This window comes from Megascapheus bottae, chromosome 20 (genome assembly GCF_031878675.1).
Source record: "Megascapheus bottae isolate mThoBot1 chromosome 20, mThoBot2.hap1, whole genome shotgun sequence".
NCBI classification, from domain to species: Eukaryota; Metazoa; Chordata; class Mammalia; order Rodentia; family Geomyidae; genus Megascapheus; species Megascapheus bottae.
In genome coordinates, this window is record NC_143528.1 from 40,112,958 (window position 1) to 40,136,958 (window position 24,001).

Genomic DNA, 24,001 nt, shown 5'->3' on the forward strand with positions numbered 1-24,001 from the left:
GTGTGAAGCAACAGTGTGGGGTTCATGCAGCTCTCCGGCGGATTCTGGTGCTCATTAAGTCTGAGAAGTGCTACTTAGCGCTCATTATCTCCCAATCTGCGTTCAATTTCCTGGCCAGGTTAACCACAGTCTTAAGGATCAAATACTTTGCTGCACAATCAACTGAAGCCACAAGAAAAATGAATGTAAATGCAATACGAGTGCGAGAAAGACAGAACAGTCACAGAGTACAGGGCACACTGTAAACGAAAGGCTATTCTTTTCGGATCTGTAGGCCTTGTGAGCTAGGACAGTTCCCTTACACACGTCCTTTAGTAGACTGTGAGAAGCCCGTGCGTGTGCAGTTGGGCTGCCAAGAAGCACCTGCCTGGAGATGAGCTGAGCAGCTCTGGAAACGGAGGTGATGTGAGGAGAGGAGAGGCTGGCACCACCTACTGTGTACCTGGCACATTTTAGGAGGCCTGTCATCTCTGAAAAATGCTCCTTTCCCATGCTCCTCACTCCACACTGCCTTCACGAACCCTAGGCCCAAAGGCTTGTGCAAGGTTCACGTGGCTAATGAGTAGTGAAGATTCTAGATCCCAAGTTCCAAGACTCTTAAGATTCCAAGCTCACTGGGCCCTTTCCCTTTCTTGCTGATCATGTGGTATCAGGAAATTAAATATTTCAAGAAACCCACACCAATATTCTACCAGCAGCCTTGAGCCTGGGTACTTCCTAACCCCTGCTCAGGGCCCTGGGTCCTCCTCGCTTCTGACCTCTCATGCTCCTCTCACACCTGTCTCTCTCACCCTCATGACCCCATGGACCCTGGCACAACAGACCAGGTGCCCGCTGGTTGTTTGCGTGCAGTGTTTTCAGGCTTCATCTTTTGGGAATGGTGGCGCCCTCCCCGTGTATCCTGTAGGCCATGGCTGGACATGTGAGCCCAGGTCTGGAGCAGGGTGAAAGCACTGTTGTTCCCGTGTGGTTGGGTTCTATCAGCTCAGCACCTCCCGCAAGCCACACAGTGCTTGCTCAAGAGCGATTGTTGACAGATTGATTTACTGACTAATTTATACGACATACTTATCCAGTGACACATGTCTCCTGGAGGGAGTTCAGAGGAAAATAACCAGGATGATTAAAGGATTGGAAAATGTGTATTACAGGGAAAGGTTATAAGGATCGGGCTTATTGAGCAGGGAGCTGAGAAAGTGGTTGAACACTGTCTGCCTGGGCCATGGAGCTGGAAAGAATGGAAGCTCATTTAGTCCAAGCCCTCACTCACACCCTACCTGGGAGTCACAGCCCAGACACGCAGCCAGCCAGTGTGGGGCTACATGTGGGTGCTCAGGGGTCCCCCACAGCATGATTTCTCCCACTGCAACACAAGCACATACACACACATTCACACCCACACAACCCTATATGCACAAGTGTACACGCACACGCACACACACACACACACACACACACACTCACACTGAAGTCCCGAGGAGAATGGAGGCCAGCTCTTTCTTGCCTTTCTCCTCGGTGAGGAGAGAACAGGCCTATCTGAGGTCAATTTGTAAGAGGGTTTCTAGCAGTGTCTGTAAGAGGGTAAAGGAAGATGGACGTAGATCCATCCCTGGGGAAAGCCTTGGCCTCTGGGTGGCACCACAGAAGACAGGGGGAGCCTTGGCCTTGCTGGTCCCAGGGAGTGACTCCCCCTGTAGAGGGAGCCCTCAGCAGCAGAGGTGGGGGCGGGAGTCATGCTGTCTGGCCCTGTGGGTCACAGCAGAGCCTGCAGAGCCCAGGCTGGAGCGCTCTGCGTCCCTCTGCACACTGGCCATGGCCCTAACAGCCCTGAGACACAGCGTCTTCACTGCTGACCCCCAGTCTGAAAGGAAGGTACTTGTGAGGACTGCTTAATCCGTGTCCTGACCACAAAAGGAAAAGAGCAGATCCAGCTTGATTCTGTGGCCCTTCCATTGTCTAATCTCTCTGTACCTCCATTTCCTTTGCTGTAGAAATGGGCACAACTGTTACCCCCAAAGCTGGTACAGAAAACTCAGTGAGGAAACAACCCCCTCCCCACACACACATAAAGGTAGAGTCTCACCCAACATAAGGTTTTGCCATGCCAATAGCCCTGGAGCCTTCGGCTTGGTATCTGGGTCCTCTGAGAACAAAGCCAGCATCTTCCCCTCGCCCTGCAGCCACTGTCCCTGCGCCACTCTCAGGGCCCAAGGGGTTTCCCCTCGCTGGCCCCAGGGACCGTGCTGTTCACCCTTCGGGCCCAGGAGAACCAGACAAGCTATGATACTCACAATCTGTACATCACGAGCCGGAACCTGAAACACAGGAGTGCTGTGTTTGAACATGACCTGCTCCCAACTACCCAGCAGGCTGTGGGGAAGAGGCTCCGCCTTACGTCATCCCCAACATCCTGTAAAGAAACACCAGCACCTGTGCTGGGATTTCCCAGCGCCAAGACTCCCTCACTGCCTCACGGGGGCTGCCCCCTGCCCGTTACAGGCAGCCGCTGACTCACCGTGCTCCCCGGAGCACACAGGCATGGCTGGGCTCCCTGGAGTCGCTGAGCCTGGAGCCTGGCCTCTTCTGCGGGGAAGGTCAGGCTGAGGTGGAGGTCACTGCCATTTCTCCACACAGCTGGAGGGGGCCCCGGTCCACAGGGCTGGCCGGCCTCCTCTGGTGGGCCTCAGGGTGGCTCTTCTTGGCTTGAGAGTCCAGTCAGCTTCCCCGAGAGCTGACACTCTGGAAGTGTCCCCAAAGAGAGCTGGATTATGACAAACCCCAGAGGATTAGCTGGGGACGCCATCTGCAGGGAGAATAATTAGCTTTGCGGGTTTATGGGCCGCACCTGGCCCTCTGCCGCGGGGACACTTGTGAAGGCCGTTGAGTGCCGCTGTGGGCTTGTAGGGCCTCTCATGAGCCAAGGGTTCCCATTTGTTCCAACCACTGGGTTGCCGCATTCGGAAGTGATGCCAGTCCGGAACCCCACCTCCTGAGTGGGGGAAACCAGGATGGGGAGCCTGCTGTCTCTCACTGCCCCAAAGACAGCAGCGGGGCGCGCCGCATGGCCCAGGACGCACCGGGATGTGGAGACTCAACCTGTGCTCATCATCACCAGCTCCCTTTGGACAGCTCTGCTGTCTCATTCCACACAACATCAACCATTCGGGTTTATTTTGGCACGCCTATGGGAAACTATCAGAGCCCATTCTCTCCGAGGACAGGCGTTTTCCTTTGTAAACGGTATCCCTGTTTAGGTGCACGGTTGGCTGGCGGAAGCGGGTAAATCGTGATCTCCAGTCTGACACTGTCCTCTTTGGAATGGAACCCGGTGACAAGCCAACCACAGGGCGTGGTGACCGAGGGGCGGGCCATCGAGAGGCTGGGACTTAGCAATGCGCTCAGCCTTGTCAGTTCCACCCTCACACGAGGCTTGCTTCTGGCCAGCAGTTTGGCAAAGGTGATGGAGGGCGGCGTGTAGAGGTGGCTGACTGGTGGAAGCTGAGCTTGCTCGAGGGATTTCGCTAGGTTATGACACACATGGTCAAATCTAGCAGGCGTCAGCTCAAGTCTCGGTCACAAAGCACAAAATACAGACAGTGCAAAGTGTCTGGGTGCTGAGCACTTTCAGGATATTCCGAGATCTCTGGTACTTAGTACGTGATAATTCCACCAAGGACAGGAGTAAGATTAGGGGGGAGGGTGAAGTCCTCTCACCATGGTTTGAGGTCCCTCCCCCTCTCCTATCCACATGAGAAAGTGTAATTTGCTCAATGTCCATGTTCATGAAACAAGAAAAATGGGCCCTGTGTGGAGTGACCACAGCTTTATCAGCCACCAAGGCACTTCAGAGACAGGACGGGGACATCCTGTACCAGTTAGAGGTAGGACACGAGTAAAGCTGCACTTCCCACTTTGGGATCTGTCGCTGGCCCCTTAAGAGCGGCCACATCTAACAGATAGGAAGGCAGCTAGCCCTTTCCCTAGTGAAAAGTGACTCCATTATTCTAAGCCCTAAAAGGGATCTAGAATGTGTGGCTCTGGATCTCAAAGGTCTTTATATTAATCCATAAGAGACTCATAACTCTGTCTATAAGTGCCTTCCTTATTCCAGCTGCCCTATAGCCATGGTTCAGGGTGTAAAGGAATCTAAGAGAAACTGATACTAAGTTGCAGAAGCCAGAGTCAAGTCAGTAGAGTGATGATCAGTTTGTTTGTGTCACTTGAGGTCCATAGCTGGATGTGGCAAAGGAGCAAGTCAATGCTGAGACTGGAAGGAGGGGATTATTCTGGAGGGACAGATGCGACAGGACCATCCTGGTCAGAGGACATTGAATAACCATATGTGAATATGTGCCTTTCCCTTCAAGTTCATCTAGAGAGGAAGTGAAATAAAACCAAAACAGGAAGAGAAGCATGGCTTGCCCTCTTCTGCCATAGAAACACTAGAATCCCAATTGTCCCAAACTAGAAGACTGGCATAGGAATGGGTGTGGTGGCTATGCCTATAATTTCAGATACCCAGAAGGCAGAGGGAAGATGACTGAGGTTGAAGGCTTCCCTTGGGAGGGGGAGAGTAGGGGGAGGGGGGGAGAGAGAGAGAGAGAGAGAGAGAGAGAGAGAGAGAGAGAGAGAGAGAGAGAGAGAGCGCCATCACCTAAAACTAACAGAAGCAAAAAGGACTAGGGATGTGGCATGTGTGACTGAGGGCCTGACCAGCAGTTAGCAGGTGTCAGGCTCCGAGTTCAAACACTAATATTAGAAAAAAATAGAAGAGAATGGAAAAGAAGAAAGGAAAAGAGAACTGCAGAGCCATGAGCAGAGCTGAACTCAGAAGAAGAAGCTGTGAAAGGTCATCACGGCCCCGAAGCATTGAGAAGACTTTAGGGAATGCGCCAGGGCACGGGGCAAGGGTTGGAGAGGGTCAGACCCTGGCATCCGGTGGCGGCTCAATACCCCACCGCTCACAGGCCAGGCCTCGTGACACAGGGTGGTGGACCCTCAAATGCCAGTGGCCATATTGGCTCCAGCATAGAAAAAGCCACTGACCTTGTAGGTGGAGATCAAAGTCACCCCAAGTTCATTCACATGACTGGTGACAAGTTCCAAGATAACCCCAAGATCTTTGATGAGCAAGAACTCACCCAAACTCTGTCTACAAGACTTGGTTCTAGCTGGGGATCTAGAGAACCACAATCACAGCCAAATGTGATGAGCCAGGCAGGGCCATGGGGAGAGGAGGATGAAACCAAACAGGAACAGGTCTCTCCTCCCTCCCTCCCCACTCTCCTCCCTTCCCCCTGTCTGGAGGCCTGAGTGAGGGGTACAAAGCGTGGAGGAGGAGCTGCCCTGGGGCACTGAAGTGGGAGGCTGGGATGGAGCAGAGTGGGATCTGGGCATGGCTGACTGGTCTGAGGACAGGTCTGAGGAAGTCAGCGCTGTGTCTCCTGAGGCCTTGTGGCCATCTCTGTACCTCGGGCTCTTGGCCTCTCAGTAGACACAGGTGAATGAATGATTATTTCACCCCTCCCCAGCTCCGGGGGCCTGGCTGGACCAGGAGCACGGTGTGAATTCACCATGTCTAAGATAACTGCCACACTGTCACTTTCTCAGGGCCCTGAGAGCAAGTAAAGGTTCTGCTCGCATGAATGACCAGGGGAGATATCCTGCAGCCTCCACACCCTCACCTCCTGGTTCTGGAAAATCATCTGGCTTCTGTGAACTTAGAACCGCTCCCCCTGGCCAGCCACCTCTCTACCTCATCGGACCCAAGTGGGGCCTCAAAAGTCAAGCCTACAGGTCTTGGCTCTGGGTGAGCACTTGCCTAGCAGGTACAGGAGAGTAGTTTCCATTCCAGAAGAAGAGGAAGAAAGAGAAGAAGAATAAGGAGAAAGAAGAGGAAGAGAAGGAGGAAGAGAAGGAAGGAAGGGGAGGAGAAAAGAAGGAAGAAGAAAAGAGGAGGAGGAGAAAGAAGAACAATAACAAGAAGGAGGAAGAAGATAGAAGGAAGGAAGGAAGAAAAAAGAGAAGGGAAGAAAGGAAGAAAAAGAAAGGAAGGAAGAGAGAAAGGAAAAGAGGAAGGAAAGATAGAAGGAAGGAAGGAGGAAGGAAGGAAGGAAGGAAGGAAGGAAGGAAGGAAGGAAGGAAGGAAGGAAGGAAAAAGGAAATAGAAATTCAAGCTCAGTGCACTCAGGGATTGCGTACATTATGTGGCAGTATAAACCCAAACATCATAAGCTTAAACCAGAACTGGGTAAATCCAGTTTGCTCCTTCTCTCACATCTGGTAAAATCTAGACAGAAGCTCGAGATGGATGCGTAGGCCTGGGGTGGAGGGCGGGGCATGAGGACCTGCGATGGAATTCTCATGCACACACTTCCACTGTGCCTGCTGCTGCTCCACGAATCATCTCTGGCTGGGAGGAAGGGAGGGAGAGGAGGATGTCCTCTTCCACAGACCCTGGAGAAGCAGCCCAGAGATTGCACACATGACTACTCTGAATCTGCCCGAATACGGTGCCGAACGCAGCTGTCACCCGGGCTCCCATGGCAGCCCACCTCAGGTCTGCTTGCACTTGTCCTGGCCACATGTGGAGAAGGGGTGTCTGGGTTTAGACAGCTGAGCTTGGAATGATGAGCTACTTGGGGAGAGGAGAGAGGAGGGAAGACTGGGCAAAGGGTTAGGAGATAAAACTTGGAGGCATTGGGAACGCAGAAAGGAGCTGTGGAGAATGGCCTAGGCAGACAGAGAGACCCACAGTGGGGTACAGCCCGAGTGTCACCTAGGCCAGTCTGCTGAGGAAAGGGATATGCTGGAAGGAGCCATCAGTGTCCCCAGATGTCCCACTGGGGCTCTGGACAGGACCTGCCAGGCACAGGAGAGATGTACCTGTTCTGCAGGTGACTCATGGGCAGTGGAGTCTCCCAGCATGAAGCAGTGTCCGTCGAGGCAGGCGAGAGCCTGGGTCCCTGCCCAAGATGGGGAGTTCGGGAACCACACTTGAGATCCTTCTATGGAGCTGCACCCAAGGTAGACAACTGGCCCATGATGTGGAAAGGGACAGACTTGGGGAAGGACACGAAGACAGTTGAACCCAAGTCTTCACAGAGACAAATCCTGGCCTGCAGAAGGGGAGACAAGGTTCCAATCAGGACCTGTAGACGGGGGAGGCCACCGATGTGTGTGTGTGTATGTGTGTGTGTGCGTGTGTGTAAGAGAGAGAGAGAGACAGAGAGAGAGAGAGAGAAAAAGAGAGAGAGAATGCTCACTGCCTGGTGGACTGACAACTGGACTCCAGCAAGGACTGAAAGATGAGGAAAGGGACAGAGGTTCCTCTGAGGACAACCCAGAGAGCACGGAGAGGCAGCCAGAAGTTGAGCAGCTGGTGACCTAACAAAGCCTCCGGCCAGCAGGGATTCCAGGAGCTGAGTCCAGTCTTGTCCAGGTCTCCTAGCAACTAGATGCTGGATGTGGGGCCATGGCTCTCCTGACACCCCAGGGCATGAAAGAAGTCTTCCAGTTTCAGGTGAGGAGAGAGGGGGCTTGAAGAGGAGCTTTGCACTTACGACCATGATGGTGGGAGATGCCAGAAGCGGGTAGAAGGTGCCTCCTCCTCTGTGTGCACTGGGCCCTCCATCCATGTCTCTGCAGAACACCTCAGAGACCATGCCAGACAACCGTAGCAAGCATTCCTGGCCCCAGTACCTTGCGCTGGCTTTTGGCCTGTGGACAGTCCTAGGTATGGCAAAGCTTTCTGCCTACCCTGGAGCAACTGGTCCTGCCAACATGGGGTGCAGGATTCCTCCTGATTAGAGGCTACAGAGAAGATCTAGGACATGGAGGAGGCTAGAGGAGGCTCTGGGGGACAATGCCCGGGCTCTGTACCCAGTCTGTCCCCAGGCCTGTCTGTCCCCCAGCCAAAGCTTTATGGAATGGGGAAACGCCCCTGTGTATGTGTATGTTGGGTCTTCATGTTTCCCCAGGCCTTTTTTACCCACTTTTTTCCCCCTACATGATTAGTCATCTATAAGATTCCTTCTGGGAGGACTACAGAGCACCAAGCGAAGAGGACCCTTTCTTGTATGGGGGGAGTCCATTTGTCTTCTCCTCCCAGCCTATCTTCCAACAAATGGCTCCCACTAAAGCACTACCTCGCCAGCCTCTTCACCACCACCATCGCTTACCCTTCCGTGTGAACTTTCTCGTCAACTCAGTAGAGAAGGCAGACTCAGAGAAAAGTCCAATTTGGGGCTTAGGGAAGAGAAAAGAGATCTTAATTTAGAACCCGAGGGCCGCTGGAGGTACACAAACCTAGGAAATCGCAGAGAGAAGATGAATGCTAGCGAAAACTCTTGTCCCAGAAAGAGGATGGCAGGCTAAGTGGAAGCCAAAGCCTAATTCTTTCCTAGGTGACTCCCCCATTTCCGGTTCTGTTGGGGCTCAGACATGGCCCCCAGTAGTGTCTCGTTTCCTTTCGTGTGGAGCAGAAACGTGAAGGCCGGGAGCACCTGCGGAAGCTCCTGAACTGGGAGGAGTTTGACGAGCTCAGGGACGCACGCAGGAGCATTCTGCTGGACACCCTGTACGAGAGCGTCATCTTCGCTGTGGGGAAAGGCTTCCCGTGGGTCGAAGTCGTCCAGGCGGTCAAGTTCACGGAAGAGCTGCTCAGGGAAACCACAGGTACAGACTCTAGGAACCCCTGAAGCCTCATCTCACCAATGTTCTCCCCTCTCCGAATCCCTTCCTGGGCATGTCCTGAGGTCGCAGTCTGTTCCCAGGATTGGGCTGTGCTCTGTGGAAATCAGTTCCCAGCTGACCAAGGCCAAGAACTGGCGTCATGGTTAGGGAAATCTCTCCCCCATCTTCCCTCTGCACTGCTTTCAGGAGAAAAGTGCTCCAGTGACATGAGGTTCATGGCCACCCATCAACGTACAGGACTTTACAGTCCCCTGCGTTGATGCCGTCTGATTCTCATCACTCCCATCTTCCTTCCCTCCCACCCTAGGTCTTTTTTGTCTGGCTAATGAGCCATCCAGTTCACAAGTTTCCCTCTTAACCTTCATCTGACACCTTGTGGTTCATGCTGGGCACAAACTCTGAGGGTGAGCCAGTCCTGGATGGGAACTGCTGTCCATGTTTATCAACTCTCAAAGTCTAGAGGTGGAGTCTTCAGGATCCTGTACCTATAAGATCATATCATTGGGGCCGGGAGTTTGGCCTGGTGGTAGAGTGCTTGCCTTGCATGCACGAAGACCCAGGTTCGATTCCTTGATACCACATACTTAGAAAAAGCCAGAAGTGGTGCTGAGGCTCAAGTGGTAGAGCTCTAGCCTTGAGAAAAATCCAAGGACAGTGCTCAGGCCCTGAGCTCAAGCCCAGGACTGGCAAAAAAAAAAAAAAAGATCATATCATCTGTAAATAGGTGTAATAAGATTCTTTTTTTGAAGCCTTTTTATTTCCTCTTATTGCTCTATCTGGGAATTCAAATGTGAAGATTGGGAAGAATGAACACCTTTGTCTTGGAATTGGTTTCAGTTGTTCAGCATTTAGTATGATGTTGTCTGTAAGCTATGGGATATAGGCAAAAGGCTACATGCATTATTATGTTATGTTTATTCTGTACACTTTTTATTTTCCTAGCTTTTTCAAAGTTTTTGTCTGCCAAAGATTTTTTTCTGCATCAAAGAAGATAACCATGTAATTCTTGTCCTTGATGCTGTTTATTCACTGTATTACCTTTATTACTTTATGTACATTGAACCAACCTTGCATTCCTGGAATGCAATGAATTTAGTCATGTTGGATGGTCTTTTTGATTTGTTGTTGACTTCAATTAGCAAGTATTTCATTGAAGATTTTCACATCTATTTTCAGCAAAGAGATTGGTCAATAGTTCTTTTTTTTGTCCAGTTTTTGGATGAGGTTGATAATGACATCCTAAAATGAGTTCAGTTATGACCCTTTCCATTCTATGGAAAAGATTTGAGGAGTATTGATTCTTTTTTAAAAGTCTTATAGAAGGGGGCCGGGAGTGTGGCCTAGTGGTAGAGTGCTTGCCTAGCATGCACGAAGACCCGGGCTCTATTCCTCGGAACCCCATAGCAAAAAGCCAGAAGTGGTGCTGAGGCTCAAGTAGTAGAGCTCTAGCCTTGAGAAAGTCCAAGGACAGTGCTCAAGCCCTGAGCACAAGCCCAGGACTGGCAAAAAAAAAAAAAAAAAAAAAGTCTTATAGAACTAACTCAGCAGTGAATCTGTCAGGTCCTGAGATTTTCTTTTTGGGGACAATCTTTATTATTGTCTGAATCTCATCACTTATTATATGTAAATGATTTATATCCTCTTGGATATCTAGAAATGCATCTATTTCCACTAGTTCTTGAATTTATTTGAGTGAAGGTTCGTGAACTATTTCCTCACAATCTTCTGGATTTGGCTTATGATTTTGTAGTATTTTACCTATAATTTTAATTATTTGGATTATTTCCCTTTCCCTTTTTGTCAGATTGACTAAGGGTTTAGTGTGTGTGCATGTGCCTTTTGTCTTATGTTTTTTAACTCAGGGCCTGATCACAATCCCTGAGGGTTTTTTTTTTCTCAAAGCTGATGTCCTCCCTCTTGAGCTCCATCTCCACTGTTGGCTTTTTTTTTTTTTTTGGTTAATTGAAGATGAGAATCTCATGGACTTTCCTGCCCACGCTGGCTTTGAACCACTATCTTCATATCTTAACCACCCAAGTAAGTAGGATTACAGGTATGAGCTGTTGGCACGTAGCAGTGTTTATGTTTTTAAGGAACCAAATTTTTGTTTTGTTAATTCCTTGTATAGATTACTTTAGTTTCTATTTTATTGACTTCTGCTCTAATCTTTCTTATTTCTTTCCGTCTATTGGGTTTGAATTTAGCTAGTTCTTGTTTTCCTAAGAGCTTGAAGTTGACCAAGTATTGTGACCTCTCTTTTAGTGAGTTAGGTGTTCATAGTTATAAACTTCCTTTTTTAAAACTATTCTCATTATATGTCTCATTCTGGTAGATTGTGTTTTCATTTTTTTACTACACTCTAGAACCTTCTAAATTTATTCTTTTATCTCTTCCATTGCCCACTTACTATTCATTAGCATGTTGCTTAGTCATTTTGATATGTCAGATGCAAGTACTACTTTGATCTGTTTATGGGATCTGTTCACTTGAAAGATTTTTTCCAATGTTTTATCCTAGGGCAGTGTTTGTTTTTGTCAGATTAGATGTGTGTGTTGAGTTTTTAGATAGCAGATGGTTGTGTCTTTTTTCTTTCAACTGACCATTCTATGTCCTTTCACTGGACAATTGACTCCATTTTTATATTCAGTATTCAAATGGAAAGGTATGTAGTAGCTCCTGGTATTTTTTGCCAGTTCTAGTGTTATATTCTTGTCTGTTCTTTTATGCTTATGTACTTACCTGGTGGAATTTGTTTTCTCTACTTCTTTCATGTTTGTTTTGATACTCTGTGTGCATGAAGTTTTTGAGTATCTCCCCAATAGTACTGATTTAGTGGTGATAAATTGTTTAGTTTGGAATGCTTTTATTTGCCCTTCTGTTATGAATGATAGCTTCACTAGGTTGAGTATTCTGGGTTGTTGGTAGTTAACTTTCGGAGCTTGAAATGTAGCATTTGAAACCTTCCTCGCTTTTAATGTTTCTCTTGAGAAACCCATTGTTTTTCATAGGTTTTCCTATCTTTTGAGCTTTCAAGATTCTTCCCTTGGTCTCTGTGCTTAATTGTGCTTTAACTATGAAGTATTGTGGAGAGGCTCTCTTCTAATCTAGTCTGTTTAGTATTCTAAAAGTCTTGCACCTGGCTAAACTTCCCTTTTTCAAAATTCAGAAGGTCTTCTGCCATTTGTATGATATAATTCCTATTCCATTAGCTATCATTCCCTCACCTTCATCTATGCCCATCATATTGAAGTTCGGTCTTGTAATTGAGTTTTGAAGTTCTTGCAAATTTCCTGAATATTTCTTTGATTCTTTTGTCTATTTTTTAAACTATATGTACTCTTATCTTTGAGCCCTATAAATCTGTTTTGGGAAAGCTTTCCACTTATTTTTCATTTCTAAGGCTCCACTATGTTTTTATAGGTTTTCTGATTTATGAAAGTTCAGTGGAAAGAAAAGAAAAGAAAAAAATTTGAGTGCTTTTCCCTGCTCTGAGAGGGGGAATTTGCCCAGGCCACTCTGTGAGGAACCCACCCCCCTCAGAATTAGGTATACTGTCATTTCCTGGTTCATCTCATGGAGCTATGCATTCCTTTTGTGCTGAGCTGGCATAGGAACTCAGGTGCTGCCTGCAGTTCCTGTTTTGCTCTGGGTCTAGGAACAGCCAAACTTGCTGTTCTGTGTATTCTTTAACTTTTTCTGGTATTTCATGCATGAGTCTCATCACAAAAGTTGAGATAGGATTAAAGAGGGGGGGAGGATTCTGGAGGGACTTTCCCTCCCACCCTCCCTACAGAGGGTTTTGTCCTTTTCTAGTTCAGCTTCACTAATGTTTTCCCCTTTCTCTACTCTTTCAGAGGATAAGATTCAATAATTTTGACTTCCACTAGTCACAGTCTGCCTATACTTTATCTGGTAGCCTCGCCTAAGCTGGGTTTCCCCTTCTGAAGCCTCGTACCTCCAGTTTGTCCTCAGTTACAGAGGAAAGATAGCGGTCAACAGCCCGCCATTTTGAGTCTATTGAGTCTATTGAGACTCAGTTCCCCCCCTGCTCCCACACCTAGACAGCGGGGAGGCTCAGCCACAAAGAGACCCGAACTTTGTTAAGCTTTGCACCTGTTCCTTTCTTCCTCAATGCCAGATGATGCACGGTGCATAGTGAGTAAGGGAGAAAGGAAAGAAGCAAGGAAGACAAGGAGGAGGAAAGGGGGGAGGGAGGGAGAGGGAAGGAAGGAATGATTTCTCAGTGCCCCTTGGGGGGCATTGTCCTGGTTGCCCCACGATGGGTTGTGCACTCATCGGGCTCAGAGGTAGCAAAGAGGCCGATGAGGCATCCGATCCCCACATTCTCCTGTGTGGATGCGAACCTCGAAGAAGCCACTCAGCCTTGGCTCCTAGTCAAAATTCATGTGGTAACAGTTCCAATTTAGAGAGCACTTATACCATGCACGGTATGTGACTGACGCCGAGCAAGTATTGGTCAAAGTCCCCCGTGTCTACCACCACGGCAGTGAGACAGCCAGACCACGGATGCTCACCGCCCGAGATAAGGAGCTAAACGTTACTCTCGCTGTCTTCTCGTCACACACAAGTGGGTTCTGATCATGGATCAACAGATGGGAGACGAGGCAGGTCCGAGGAATCCTGAAATCCAGCTGCCCCGTGGCTTGGCCCTGGGCACTGTGATGGGTACACATGTGCAGAACCATGCCTGCCCACAGCTGCATGAGCAGTGGAAAGCATTCACTGCACCCATTAGTGCACTGGGCAGCAAAGGGTAGCAAACTTGAGAGAAGCCCTAGGCCCAGTCCCAGGCTACTCCAGCCCACCCCATCTGCATCTGTCCCCGCCCTCCTGGACATGTTGTACTTGTCACAGGTGTGGGGAGCACAGGTCCGATACACTAGTAGTTCTGTTCCTAGTGACATCTGTGCTGGTTGCACCTCTTCCTGGCAGGTGTTTCTTCAAGAATACCGGTGGTGGCTGACCTGGGCTGAGGGTGATTGAGCTCTGCTTGAGCACCAGATAACGACGATACTGGCAAGCGACACTTAAGGGAGGGTCATGTTTGCACAATAGTGATTCAGAGCTCAGCCAGGACTGCTGCCAGCTCAGCTTATCTCCTTACCCAATCCAGCCTGGCACAGGGAGGGAAAGTGCAGCCCTTTATTCAAAAGCATAAGTTGATTCCATCCTGGCAAAGGGATCCCAGAATCTTCTGGCATCAACTCTTGGCCAAAAGAAAACATTCCCGTCTTGGTACCTACCCAGCCAGCCTCCAGGAAGTCCTGGGACGATCACACCAGCTGTCCCTTAGGGCTGGGGCTCCTGGCGGGAAGAAATTGCAGTGAAGGTCAGACTTTTCATCTCTCACCTGGGCAGAGTCTGGGGGGGGGTGCAGTGATGGGGGTGTGCCGGGGGCCAGCATGGGGAGAGGGCAATGGGGGCACAGCCTCCCCCTGTTTCCTTTCTGTGGGATCCTTCCCAAACAACCACCTCCACCACTGTGCCACTCCGGCCTCTCCCCGCTGATACAAGATGTGTCCTGCCCCCTTCGTTCATCTGGTGATGTGATACGGAAGCCATGTCACCCTGCTGTCAGGCCACCAAATCCTGGGGCTGGCAGGAGGACAGCCTCAGGACGGGTTGACCGGTTTGTCATGGCTCTGGTGTTTGTAGCTGTGCCCACAGTCACTCCTAATTCTCCAGGAAGCATCGCTCAGGCCACCACAGGATGGGAAGGCGGCCGTCTTCTGAGCCCTGAGCTGGAGCTGTGATTCACCAGTCCTTGCACAGCTCTTCCTTCCAGAATATTCCTGGCCAGGCCTGGGGTCTGCACATCAGCCTAAACTCCACAACACAGCAGGGAGCCTCCAGTACCCCATAACCAGCCCTGGGGAAAAAAAAGGAAAGAAAACAGGCTCATGGGATGGGGCCTTCCTCCAGGCAGCCCTCAGCCCAGGACCTGAGGAAGTCTTTGCATAAAACTTCTTGGTTGAGGTTCAGGTGGAGGCTCTTGACTGAGGCGCTGTGAGAACATTTCCAGGCCTCAGTGCAAAGCTGTCATCGCTGAGATTTCTTCCTTGGTGTTTGAATTGGCTCAGGCCACCACCACTAAGTGCCACAGACCTAGAGATGTGACTAGACGTGGGGATCTGAGGCAGGGTATCATGGCGCTGGCTCCCCTGAGGCCTCCTTAGCTTGAAGATGGCCGCTCCTCCCTCTTTTCTCACCTGGTCTCCCCCATGTCGTCTCACATTGGAGGATTTCATTTAACCTGATGTACCTCAGAGTCCCCATCTTCAAGCATAGACACACGTTGAGTATGTGAGCATTAGGACTTCAGCCTATGGACTTGGGGTAGGAGAGCGCATTCGACCACCATGACAGTGACATCACAGCTACCCAGGCGAGACTATGTGAGCCAGCCAGTCAGAGATCCAAAGCAGGCCACAGAAACATCCATAACCATCCTTCCAGCCTAGGGGTGCAGGCTGTTCTGAGGCCTAGAGAGGTTGGCCTTTCCAAGGCCACGCCTACTACAAACAGTGTGTGGATGTGAACCAGATCTGTCTGCTACGCACACACATATGGCCCTGCCTCTCCACCTTGCACTGGTGACTGGAGGGGTGTGCAGACCTGAAAGGCAGGAGCCCCTGTGGCCCAGAGAGCCCCTGGAAGGGCCAGCAGTAACTCCAGGAGTGGCAGGAAGGCTCCGTGGAGACGCAAGAGTGATGTGTGCCCATCAGCCGGTGTGTCTGGCCTGGATGTGCCGCCTGAGTGTGGGTGATATTCAGGCTCCCTCTGAGCTTGACCTCTGGCCCAGTTGTGTGTCCCTGCTCACTTCTTTACTCCTCGTGTCCTGCCTTGGCCAGCTGGACTTGTGAGTCATCCAGAGAGGACGAGCGAGTGCGTGCAGTCCTGGATCCATGCACTGGGGATGGTGCCATACTCTCATCTCTGGGTGACAGAGGGGGCGGGGCTGGGGATTGGAGCTCTCCTCCCACAGGGCTGAAAGGACCTGAGCCCTGCTCACAGAATGCACTTCCCCTCTCCTGGACACTTCCACCATCAGGCCTCTGGTGGACAGCTCAGTGGGCCCCTGGCTTTTGGTTCTGGAATGTTCCACCTGTAAAATCTCTTTTTCTAAGCATTCAGTCTGCAGCCCCAGAGTGGCTGGGTTCAGCTTCGGGTGTGTTCAGCGTGTCATAGGTTGTCTAAGGTCATCGGGAGGGAGGTCACTGACCCTTCCTCCCGAGGGTCTCCACACTCAGTGACACCAGCCGCCCCAGGAAGGGGGTGTCCGTAAGGGACAGGCAAGAGCCCTGCCACGGACGGCTGCAGCAGAGGTGGGGCGATGGAGCGAGCTCAGAGGAATCATCCCAAACCCCCACCCGTCCCCAGGCCAGGGCGGTGAGGCCCACACACCAGGGCCTGGCTTCTGAGCAGGAAGAGACGACGGTGCCCACAGATCCCCCCAGGTGTGCGGGAGGCAGCCCGTGGGAGCCAAACCGGAGGACGGTGAGATCACAGGCCTGGCTCCAGGAGAGAAGAGCTGCTGAAGAGCAGAAAGGGCCGGGGCAGCTCTAGGAGACAGGACGCAGCGGGACAGAGGCTGCAGGCCCGTTTTCAGTGCCTCAAACCCTTCAAACCCTCCCAAAGGGGACGCTCAGATTTGGGAAAACTTACCTACAAGATACCCCGGTCTGATTCTTTCCTCTCAAAGCCATGGCAGGGGCAATCAGAGTATCTGTGGAGGAAGCTAGTGCTTCTTGGCTCTTCCACCAGTCAGTACCCACCTGTGAGGAGCAGACCCTCTTCCCATTTCCACCCCACACATAAAACTAATCTTATCTTCCCACTTCCCCGTGGGTTGGCAAAAGGCTCCTGCGCTTGTGGTACAGCCCTCTGCCTTTTGGCTCCCTGCTGGAGCATCTGGCGTTGTCATCTGAAGAGCCACCCCCGCTCTTCCCTCCTCCACTCCCAGCAGAGCCTGTCCCTTGCAGGTGCTGGCCTCCAGGGGCTTGGGGACCATCTTCAGGAAGTTCCCAACAGCCAATGCAAATGAACACCACTCCCTGTTGTTGAAGAGGGAGGGATGTGCAGGCACAGATCTGTGGGCCCTGGCAGTGCTGCTCCTGGGACTTAATCCCTCCTCACTGAGTCACTGGGACACAGGGAGCACACTCAGGGCCAAGACAGTATCTCATGAGCCAAGGGTTGGCTGGGTGCCGCTGAACTCAGACTGGTCAAAGCAGCATTCGAGGGTGGAAGTTCAAGTTCAACCAGGGCTGCTTCCTGTGGTCCAGCACAATCCACCATGGTGGGGGTTCATTACCTCCTGGGCTGGGATGGCAGCACTGAGAACACTTGACATGATTCTAGAATCATCCAGATGACTGCCTTGAAGACTTCTTGATTCAAGTCTGGGCTGTGTGCAGGCTGGTCTGGGTGAAAGAGGCATTGATATGGAGGAACAGGCCAGAAGAAGGGAGAAACAAGGTGCTTTCCTGCAAATCTGACTTGCAGGAGACCAGTGAAGGTCTGATGAGTCACCTCGTGAAGTTCACACACAGTGGCCTGTCCATGGCCGCAGCTAGCTTTGATGGTCAGACACTATGACCTTGTGGCTGTTGACAGCACTTTTTGACAGTCCCTGCTGTCCTCTGAGCAACCTCCAACTCACCTGTGCATTTGCTTCTCACTTGCTCCCGAGGGCTCCAAAGTTCCACTGAAGTTTTTAACTTGAAGAGATTTGATGCTTCCACACACACCCCACCAGGAGAAAACAATCTCTGTGCAAAATGGTGACGATTCTAAGGTTTCCGGGCAGTCCTGGAGGCTGTCCTTGGCTTGCCTAGGGTCCCGGGTGAAGTCCAGATGTTTCGTGTGGACTGCAGACCCTTCCTGAGCTACTCCGTTCCACCTGCAGAACTCGAGCCTTTTCACCAATAGCTCAGTCTCCCGAAAGTCACTGAGCATGCGCCTCCCTGGTCACGTCCACTCCAACCACCCCACCTCTGCCGTCCCTCTGCCTGGGGTATCATCCGCCATGCTTGGATGACTTCCTCCTCTCCACAAAGGGGCCCCGGCATCCTCAGCTTCAGGACTGCTTCCTTTCTGCCTAGCTCCCCGGCCTGGTTCACTACCGGGTTAGTAAATTTGTACCCCTAAATGTCCTAAAAGAAGCTGGGCCTGGCATCTGTCATTTGTGGGGAGCAGGGGGTGGTGGGGTCGTAGGGCTTGAACTCAAGGCCTGGGCTTTGTCCCTAAACTCTTCAACTCAGGGTTAATGCTCTACCACGTTGAGCCACAGCCTTACCTCTGGTTTTCTGGTGGTTAACTGGAGAGAAGACTCTCAGGAATTTTTGTGCCTGGGCTGGCTTTGAACTGTGACCCTCAGATCTCAGCACCTTACATAGCGAGGATTGCAGGTATGAGTCACCAGCGCCCAGCTAACCTACTGTCATCTTGAACCACCATCTTCCAAAGCAAAAAAAAAATAAGCAAGCAAAATGCCAAGGCTCCCGCGGCTCACCCCAGTGCAGGAAGGGACCCAGAAGCCCTTCAGGCAGTAGGGGCTTGAGGACCCTTCTCATCCGGCTTTGAGCTAAGACACAAGGTAGCAATGTTTAGGGCCACTTCCACCTGCCTCTTGAATAGACGAGAATCTGCTTTGTACAGACTCTGGGTGACTGTGGAACACAGGGTAAGGGCTACAGTCCAGAGGGAGACGCATTGCAGGGGAATAGTCCACGTTCAGCGGGGCTGGGCTTCAGAGGGCCACAGACCCTCTTCTAAGTCAAAGGTGTGGCCCTTCCATCCTCGGGAACCGGAAGGTCCACATTCCCATGCAGAGTGGGCAGGGGCCTGAAGCAAGGGCACTTCCCACTGCCTGTGGGCTGTGACCCCTCCTGCAGTGGCCACGGAGTGGGGGTGCTGGCATTGGGACAGCGAGACACGGCAGAGTCCACAGTGGACCTGGGGACCGTGCATGGGGTCACATGTTTTCCCAGCAGCGCGTTCTGCTCATCTCCGTGTGTCAACAGGCCATGCATGGCATCTGTCAGCGCTTGGGAAGAGAGACGGGAGGGGATGTGTCCCCTCCGAGCGTTGCCCCTGGGTGCTATGTAGGCCCAGAGTGACCGTCCCATGGGACCAGCAAGATCCGTCTAACTCTGTACTACATCCCCCACTCACCCCCTCCTCTCTCCACACCCACTGTCCTTCCTGCAGGCCTTGGAGCCATGTGAAGCACAGCTGAAGAAGGTCTCGATTTCTTTTGCATCATGGTGGGCTCCCAGGTCAGACGGCCTGGGTTTGGGGCCAGGCTGGGCTCCCACCCTCCCCTCACTCCCCACCTCTCTGTGCCCTCAGGCCGCTCCATCACCGAGGCGGTGACGATCCTGGGAGAGAAGCTGCGAGATTACCAGAGGCAGTTCAACACCACCCACCTGCTAGCTCTCTGCGACTACTTCCACAACACCTTCATCCGCCACTACAAGCTCTATCAGTATGTGCTGGGCCAGGACCAGGAGCTCAACCTGACGGTCACCCGCCTGGAGGTGTGCTCGCCGCCCCAGCCGCTCCCGCTGGCCCAAGGCACCGACAGGGACCAGTGGAGGCACGAGCAGCAGGTGGCTGAGCTGGACACGGCGGAGGTGCAGAAGCGCACGGACATATTGCTGCTAAAGGAGGCCCTGAACTTGGAGCAGACGCAGATGCTGCAGAGCGCCTTTGAGAGCCCCGAGGAGGCCCTGCAGCCCCGCAAGACCCTGCGGCGGGAGGTGAGGCCTGCCCACTCCACCCCTCTCCGTGCCCCCTGTCCAGAACACCCTTCCCACCCTCCCAGACCCGCATTCCAGGCCTGACCCACCCACCCTGCAGGGGCTCCAAAAGCTTAGGAATCTACACACTTCAAATCCCAAAACCACCAGACCTCCATGCGTGAGAGTCAGAGGTAGACTGAGGCCTGGCTGACCCAACCCAAAAGTCTCTTTTCCTTGATGGGTGACAGATCCACCCACACAGGCAGGAAAGTGTCATGCTGTGTGCCTCCAGGGCCCCTCAGTCTGTCCACAGAGACAGCCTCTGTGGAGTCCCGGGCCTGGGGCTGAGGGTGGGGGTGTTGAGACCCCCTGAGAAGGAAAAGCTCCTGAGCAAGTGGGCTGGGAGGACCCAAGAAATGGCTCTGCTGCAGAGAGGCACTCGAGTCTCTGCAGCCTCTTGAACGGAGATGAGCATATCCCAAGTGTGTGTGTGTGCGTGTGTGTGTTCACAAAACTGTTTCAGACCCAAGGGATGGGGGTGGAGCCACACTGTATCCCTAAGGGGCTGTTTGTTTGGGGTTTCAGAATTGTCAACTGAAGAGGGGGTGGATTCCTTCAATGTTCAAAAAAATGTTTGAAGAACTGGGTGTGATGGTAAACCACCTGTAATCCCAGTAGGCTAAAGAAAGGGTCTCAAGCTTGAGGACAGCCTGGCTTGCACAGTTGAGACTCTCTTTCTGTCTCTCTCTCTGTCTCTCTCTCTCTGTCTCTCTCCCTCTCTCTCCCTCTCTCTCCCTCTCTCTTTCCTTCCCTCCTTCCCTCTTTCCTTCCCTCCCTCCTTCCCTCTTATATAATTGTATCTATGAGCTTCTATCTAGCTATCTATATAGTAGATATACAGATTTAGATATAGACATCTCAGGTCAATTCCACAAATAAACAGCTTATATACATTAAGATTGATCACAGAGACCAAAGAAATCCTTCTCACCAGCCTTTCTCCAGCCAGAAAGGGGCTGGGCAGAGTCCTGGCGGACAGTGACATGGACAGTCAGCTCCCCAGATGCTGTGGGACCAGGAGTGCTGGAGGTGGCAGAGAGCTCCCTGCTACCATGGTGCTGGCATCTGAGTTTCCATTTTCCCTGGGGCTGGGAATCCTCTGGGCCCCCGACCCCTCCAGTGAAGCCTGCCTCTGGGGCTTCCAGATGGAAGAATGGGCGGGGGACTCACAGCGCAGAGCCAGAGGGGAATGCAGCTGGGCCCAGAACTCCATGGGGGCAGGTGACCACCAAGGCCAGTCCTACCCCATCCCTCCGCCAGGCCTCCTCCTCCTTCCTCCCTCCCTCTCCCCCTCCCTCTTTCTTCCTCTCTGTGTTTATACTCAGGCTTGAAATCAGGGCCTCATGCTCACACTTTGCTTTATTGCTCACAGTGGGCGCTCTACCAATTGGGTGCCAGCTTTAAACTGATTCATTTGCCATGGAGTCTTGCTAACTTTTCTGTCCCAAACTGCTTCAAGTCTTGAGCCTCCTGCATAGCTAGTGTTACAGGCGTGCTGTCTCCTGCTGGCTGTACCAGTGAAGCCAGGGGTCAAGGTGACTGGGGGCTCCGCCCTTGGAAGGGGCTCCAGGCAGCAGAGGGCAGAGAAGGGCAACAGTGCCATCCACATGCAGCTGGCACAAGGAGGGATGGGGAGTGGAGCCTGCACCCCTCACGCACCCCCTGTTTCCATAGGTGCTGGAACACCTGGTCAGCGAAGCCATCCACATCCAGATCGCCTGCCTGCAGGAGCTGCTGCAGCATGAGGTCCAGGTGGCCTTTGACATCCTGGACCTGAGGCTGCAGAAGAAGACCTTGAACCTCAACGCGCCACTCTCCCTCCTTCCTTCCAACCTGGGCCCTGCACCCCGAGATGTGTCCCCAAAGGTCAGTAAAGTCAACAAAGGAAAGAAAGCCAAAGTCAAGAAGTAGAAGACCTGAGCTGGTAGCATGGCTCACGTGGCAGTGCGCAAGCGTAAGGCCCCAAGTCCCCAAGTTCAAACCCCAGCACTGCCAAAAAAAAAAAAAAGTAAAAGGAAATAGAATAAAGCTGGCAACCACCCCCAGAAAGTCACATGGTGTGCTTGGCACCCCATAGAGGAGAGATTCTACCCATTAAAAGAGTCAAAGCGATGTGCCTACCTAAGCTCTGTCTTGGAACTCCAACCCAGAGGTATTTTCACAAGTGATGGGAGAGGCTGTGTCTCCTCTGTGTCCCCACTTGTGGTGGGGACCGGGTGGCATTCAGTGGCTGAGCCTGAGATGCCGGGAAGACAGACCCACAGCGGATTTGAACCAGTGGCGGAGGGAATCGCAGATACCAGTCAGGCCCTCACCTGCACAGAAGTCCCGGGAGCAGAAGCCACCCTGGGACTCATCGAGGTAGAACAGGATGCAGTCAGCAGATCAGAAAGAGCCTCTGAGGACAGAGGTGGGACAAGCTCTGCTGGTCATGGCTGCCCAGGGAGGAAGCCAAAGGACCAGAGCCAGAACCTGGTCCTCAAGCCTCATGCTGAGCTCTTTCTCGTGTGTCCCTCTCCAGAGCTATTGGCCTGACAAGTGGCTGTGACCCCCAAATCCGGGCAGTGGGGAGATACATGCCCTCTTCTGGTCCCCTGAGCCTCCTTCATGGGCAGAGCCAGTGGACATTCAGCCAGTAGCTGAGCCCATGGGCGTCCGGCCTGGCCGCTCTCCCAAGTTGAGAGTTCTCTCTTCCGTCTCCACCCCCACCCCATCCAAAGTTTTGTGCCTACCTCGGGACCCCAGAACTGTGGCCCCTCTGGTCTCTGGCTCTGACTGCAGGGTGATATGTTACCGTCTCCAGTGAGCTCCCCACAGGGAGACCCTAGTTCCCACTGGTAAAGATGGAACCCCAGCTGGCCAGGATCCCCAGCCTCCCCAGAGGGCCACACTGCTGGACTAGGTGTGAGCCTGCTGCTCCCCAGAGCCCGTGTGGCAGCCAAAGGGACCCCTCTTCCATCCTCAGGCTCCATCTGCCCACCCAGGAAAGTCAGTTTCAGCCACACAGAAAGCGTGATGTTAAAAAAAGATGTGGATCTTGAACACTTGTTTGTTAAACACGTCATTTGTAATATAATGTAAAAATCAATGTTAATAAATTCTTTAATAAAAAGACCCGAACCTTTCACTAAATAAACCCATCTTATAAATACAAAAAAAAAAAAAAAAAAGGTGTGGAATGGAAGGAAAGCTAATACACCAGCAAAGGCATGATGACACAGTAAGAAATGTCTTCCTCCTCTGTCCTGAGAATCCTTAGAAGCTAAGGGAGCAATCGGGTACATCCATTTCTGGCTGTAGCATCTAATGGGCCACAGGCCCACCACAGTGAAGGGAGGGGAGCCCGCCCCGCCCCACCCTGCCCTGCCCTGCACTGCTGTGCTGGAAGGTTCTGACCTCAAGAGCTTCCTGCTCAGCAAGGGAGCTGCCACCTCCATGGCACCCCCACAGCCATGGCATATGGCATAAACTTCAGGACCAGTGGAACAGGCCTGGGGTGGGGCTGGCATCTGAACAACCAAGTATGAGGAGGAGAAGGCAGACCCTACCACTTCCCTTCTGAACCCAAACTAAGTTGCGGGCAGATTGCAGGATGGGTCCCTGAGCTGGCTAGGAAGGCCTCCTTCCGGCCAGCTCCCGCTCAGACCCGTGCAAGTTCTGCTTGCTGTGCTTTTAGAACGCATGTGTTACACATGGCTAAGTGCATTCATGGAGGTGCTGGGGTGCAGTGGGGACTCACAGGGGTCAGAGGTAAGAAGGCAGCCACACTGAGATGTGGGTCAAGGCCTCCTCAGGACCCAGGTTGTATTGCCATGGGAGCTGAACGGAAACATTACCACCAGCTAAGGGCACAGTGGTGGCCGGCGGCCAGAGGCCTGAAGCACTGAGAAGCCCCTTGCAGCAGACAGGGAGGGACAAGAAATGGAGCGTTGCCAGGGAGCCTGAAAGATCGGGGGCTCCTGGAGACGGCGTGTGAGGCAGACCACTGGCAGCCATGCATCCATTTCACAGGTATTAATTGAACAAGTACCAGATTCTTTTAGGCACTGGGAATTCAACAGTAAACAAGCCAGACAAGGCTTATCACTTTTGAGGGACTCGAGTTCGAACACAGGACAGCAACAAGTAGGTAAAAAAAAAAGAAGAAGCTCTCTAGTGCCAATGCATGAGATGAGACCATATGCAGACACATAATTCAAGTTACCTTGGGTGTAATAACTTCACTGCCGAGGCTATTGGGTGACTGTGGGGGAAAAAAAAACACTAGTGAAAAAGACACATCTTTTTCACATGTAAAGACACACACACACATACACACACACACACAATCTAGTGTCCTTCAGAGTACCCCAACCATAGTACCACTCTTCCTGGCCAAAGGATAAGCGGGGAGGTTTGTGGACCAATCAAAATAGTCCCTTGTCATGGGCCACCATGATTAGACCATGCATAAGCACATGACTCAAACTGAACCAATCAAA

General features: G+C 51.9%; 1 protein-coding gene across 1 annotated transcript; it reads left to right on the forward strand.

The window, feature by feature from the left end:
• Positions 1-7,437: 7,437 nt before the first annotated feature.
• On the forward strand, positions 7,438-21,561 carry C20H8orf74 (chromosome 20 C8orf74 homolog). The gene is made up of 4 exons (XM_090353812.1): positions 7,438-7,522; positions 8,484-8,676; positions 19,069-19,478; positions 21,195-21,561. The coding sequence occupies exons 1-4, from the start codon at positions 7,475-7,477 to the stop codon at positions 21,429-21,431; spliced, it is 888 nt and encodes a 295-aa protein (XP_090209938.1). The 5' UTR covers positions 7,438-7,474; the 3' UTR covers positions 21,432-21,561.
• Positions 21,562-24,001: the final 2,440 nt, after the last annotated feature.

Excerpts from the sequence above, each read along its gene's own strand:
- C20H8orf74 (XM_090353812.1), top strand. The coding sequence starts at position 7,475 with ATGGCTCTCCTGACACCCCAGGGCATGAAAGAAGTCTTCCAGTTTCAG. Across the intron at positions 7,523-8,483 it reads AAGAAGTCTTCCAGTTTCAG|AAACGTGAAGGCCGGGAGCA; the intron begins GTGAGGAGAGAG and ends CGTGTGGAGCAG. Across the intron at positions 19,479-21,194 it reads GCAAGACCCTGCGGCGGGAG|GTGCTGGAACACCTGGTCAG; the intron begins GTGAGGCCTGCC and ends CTGTTTCCATAG.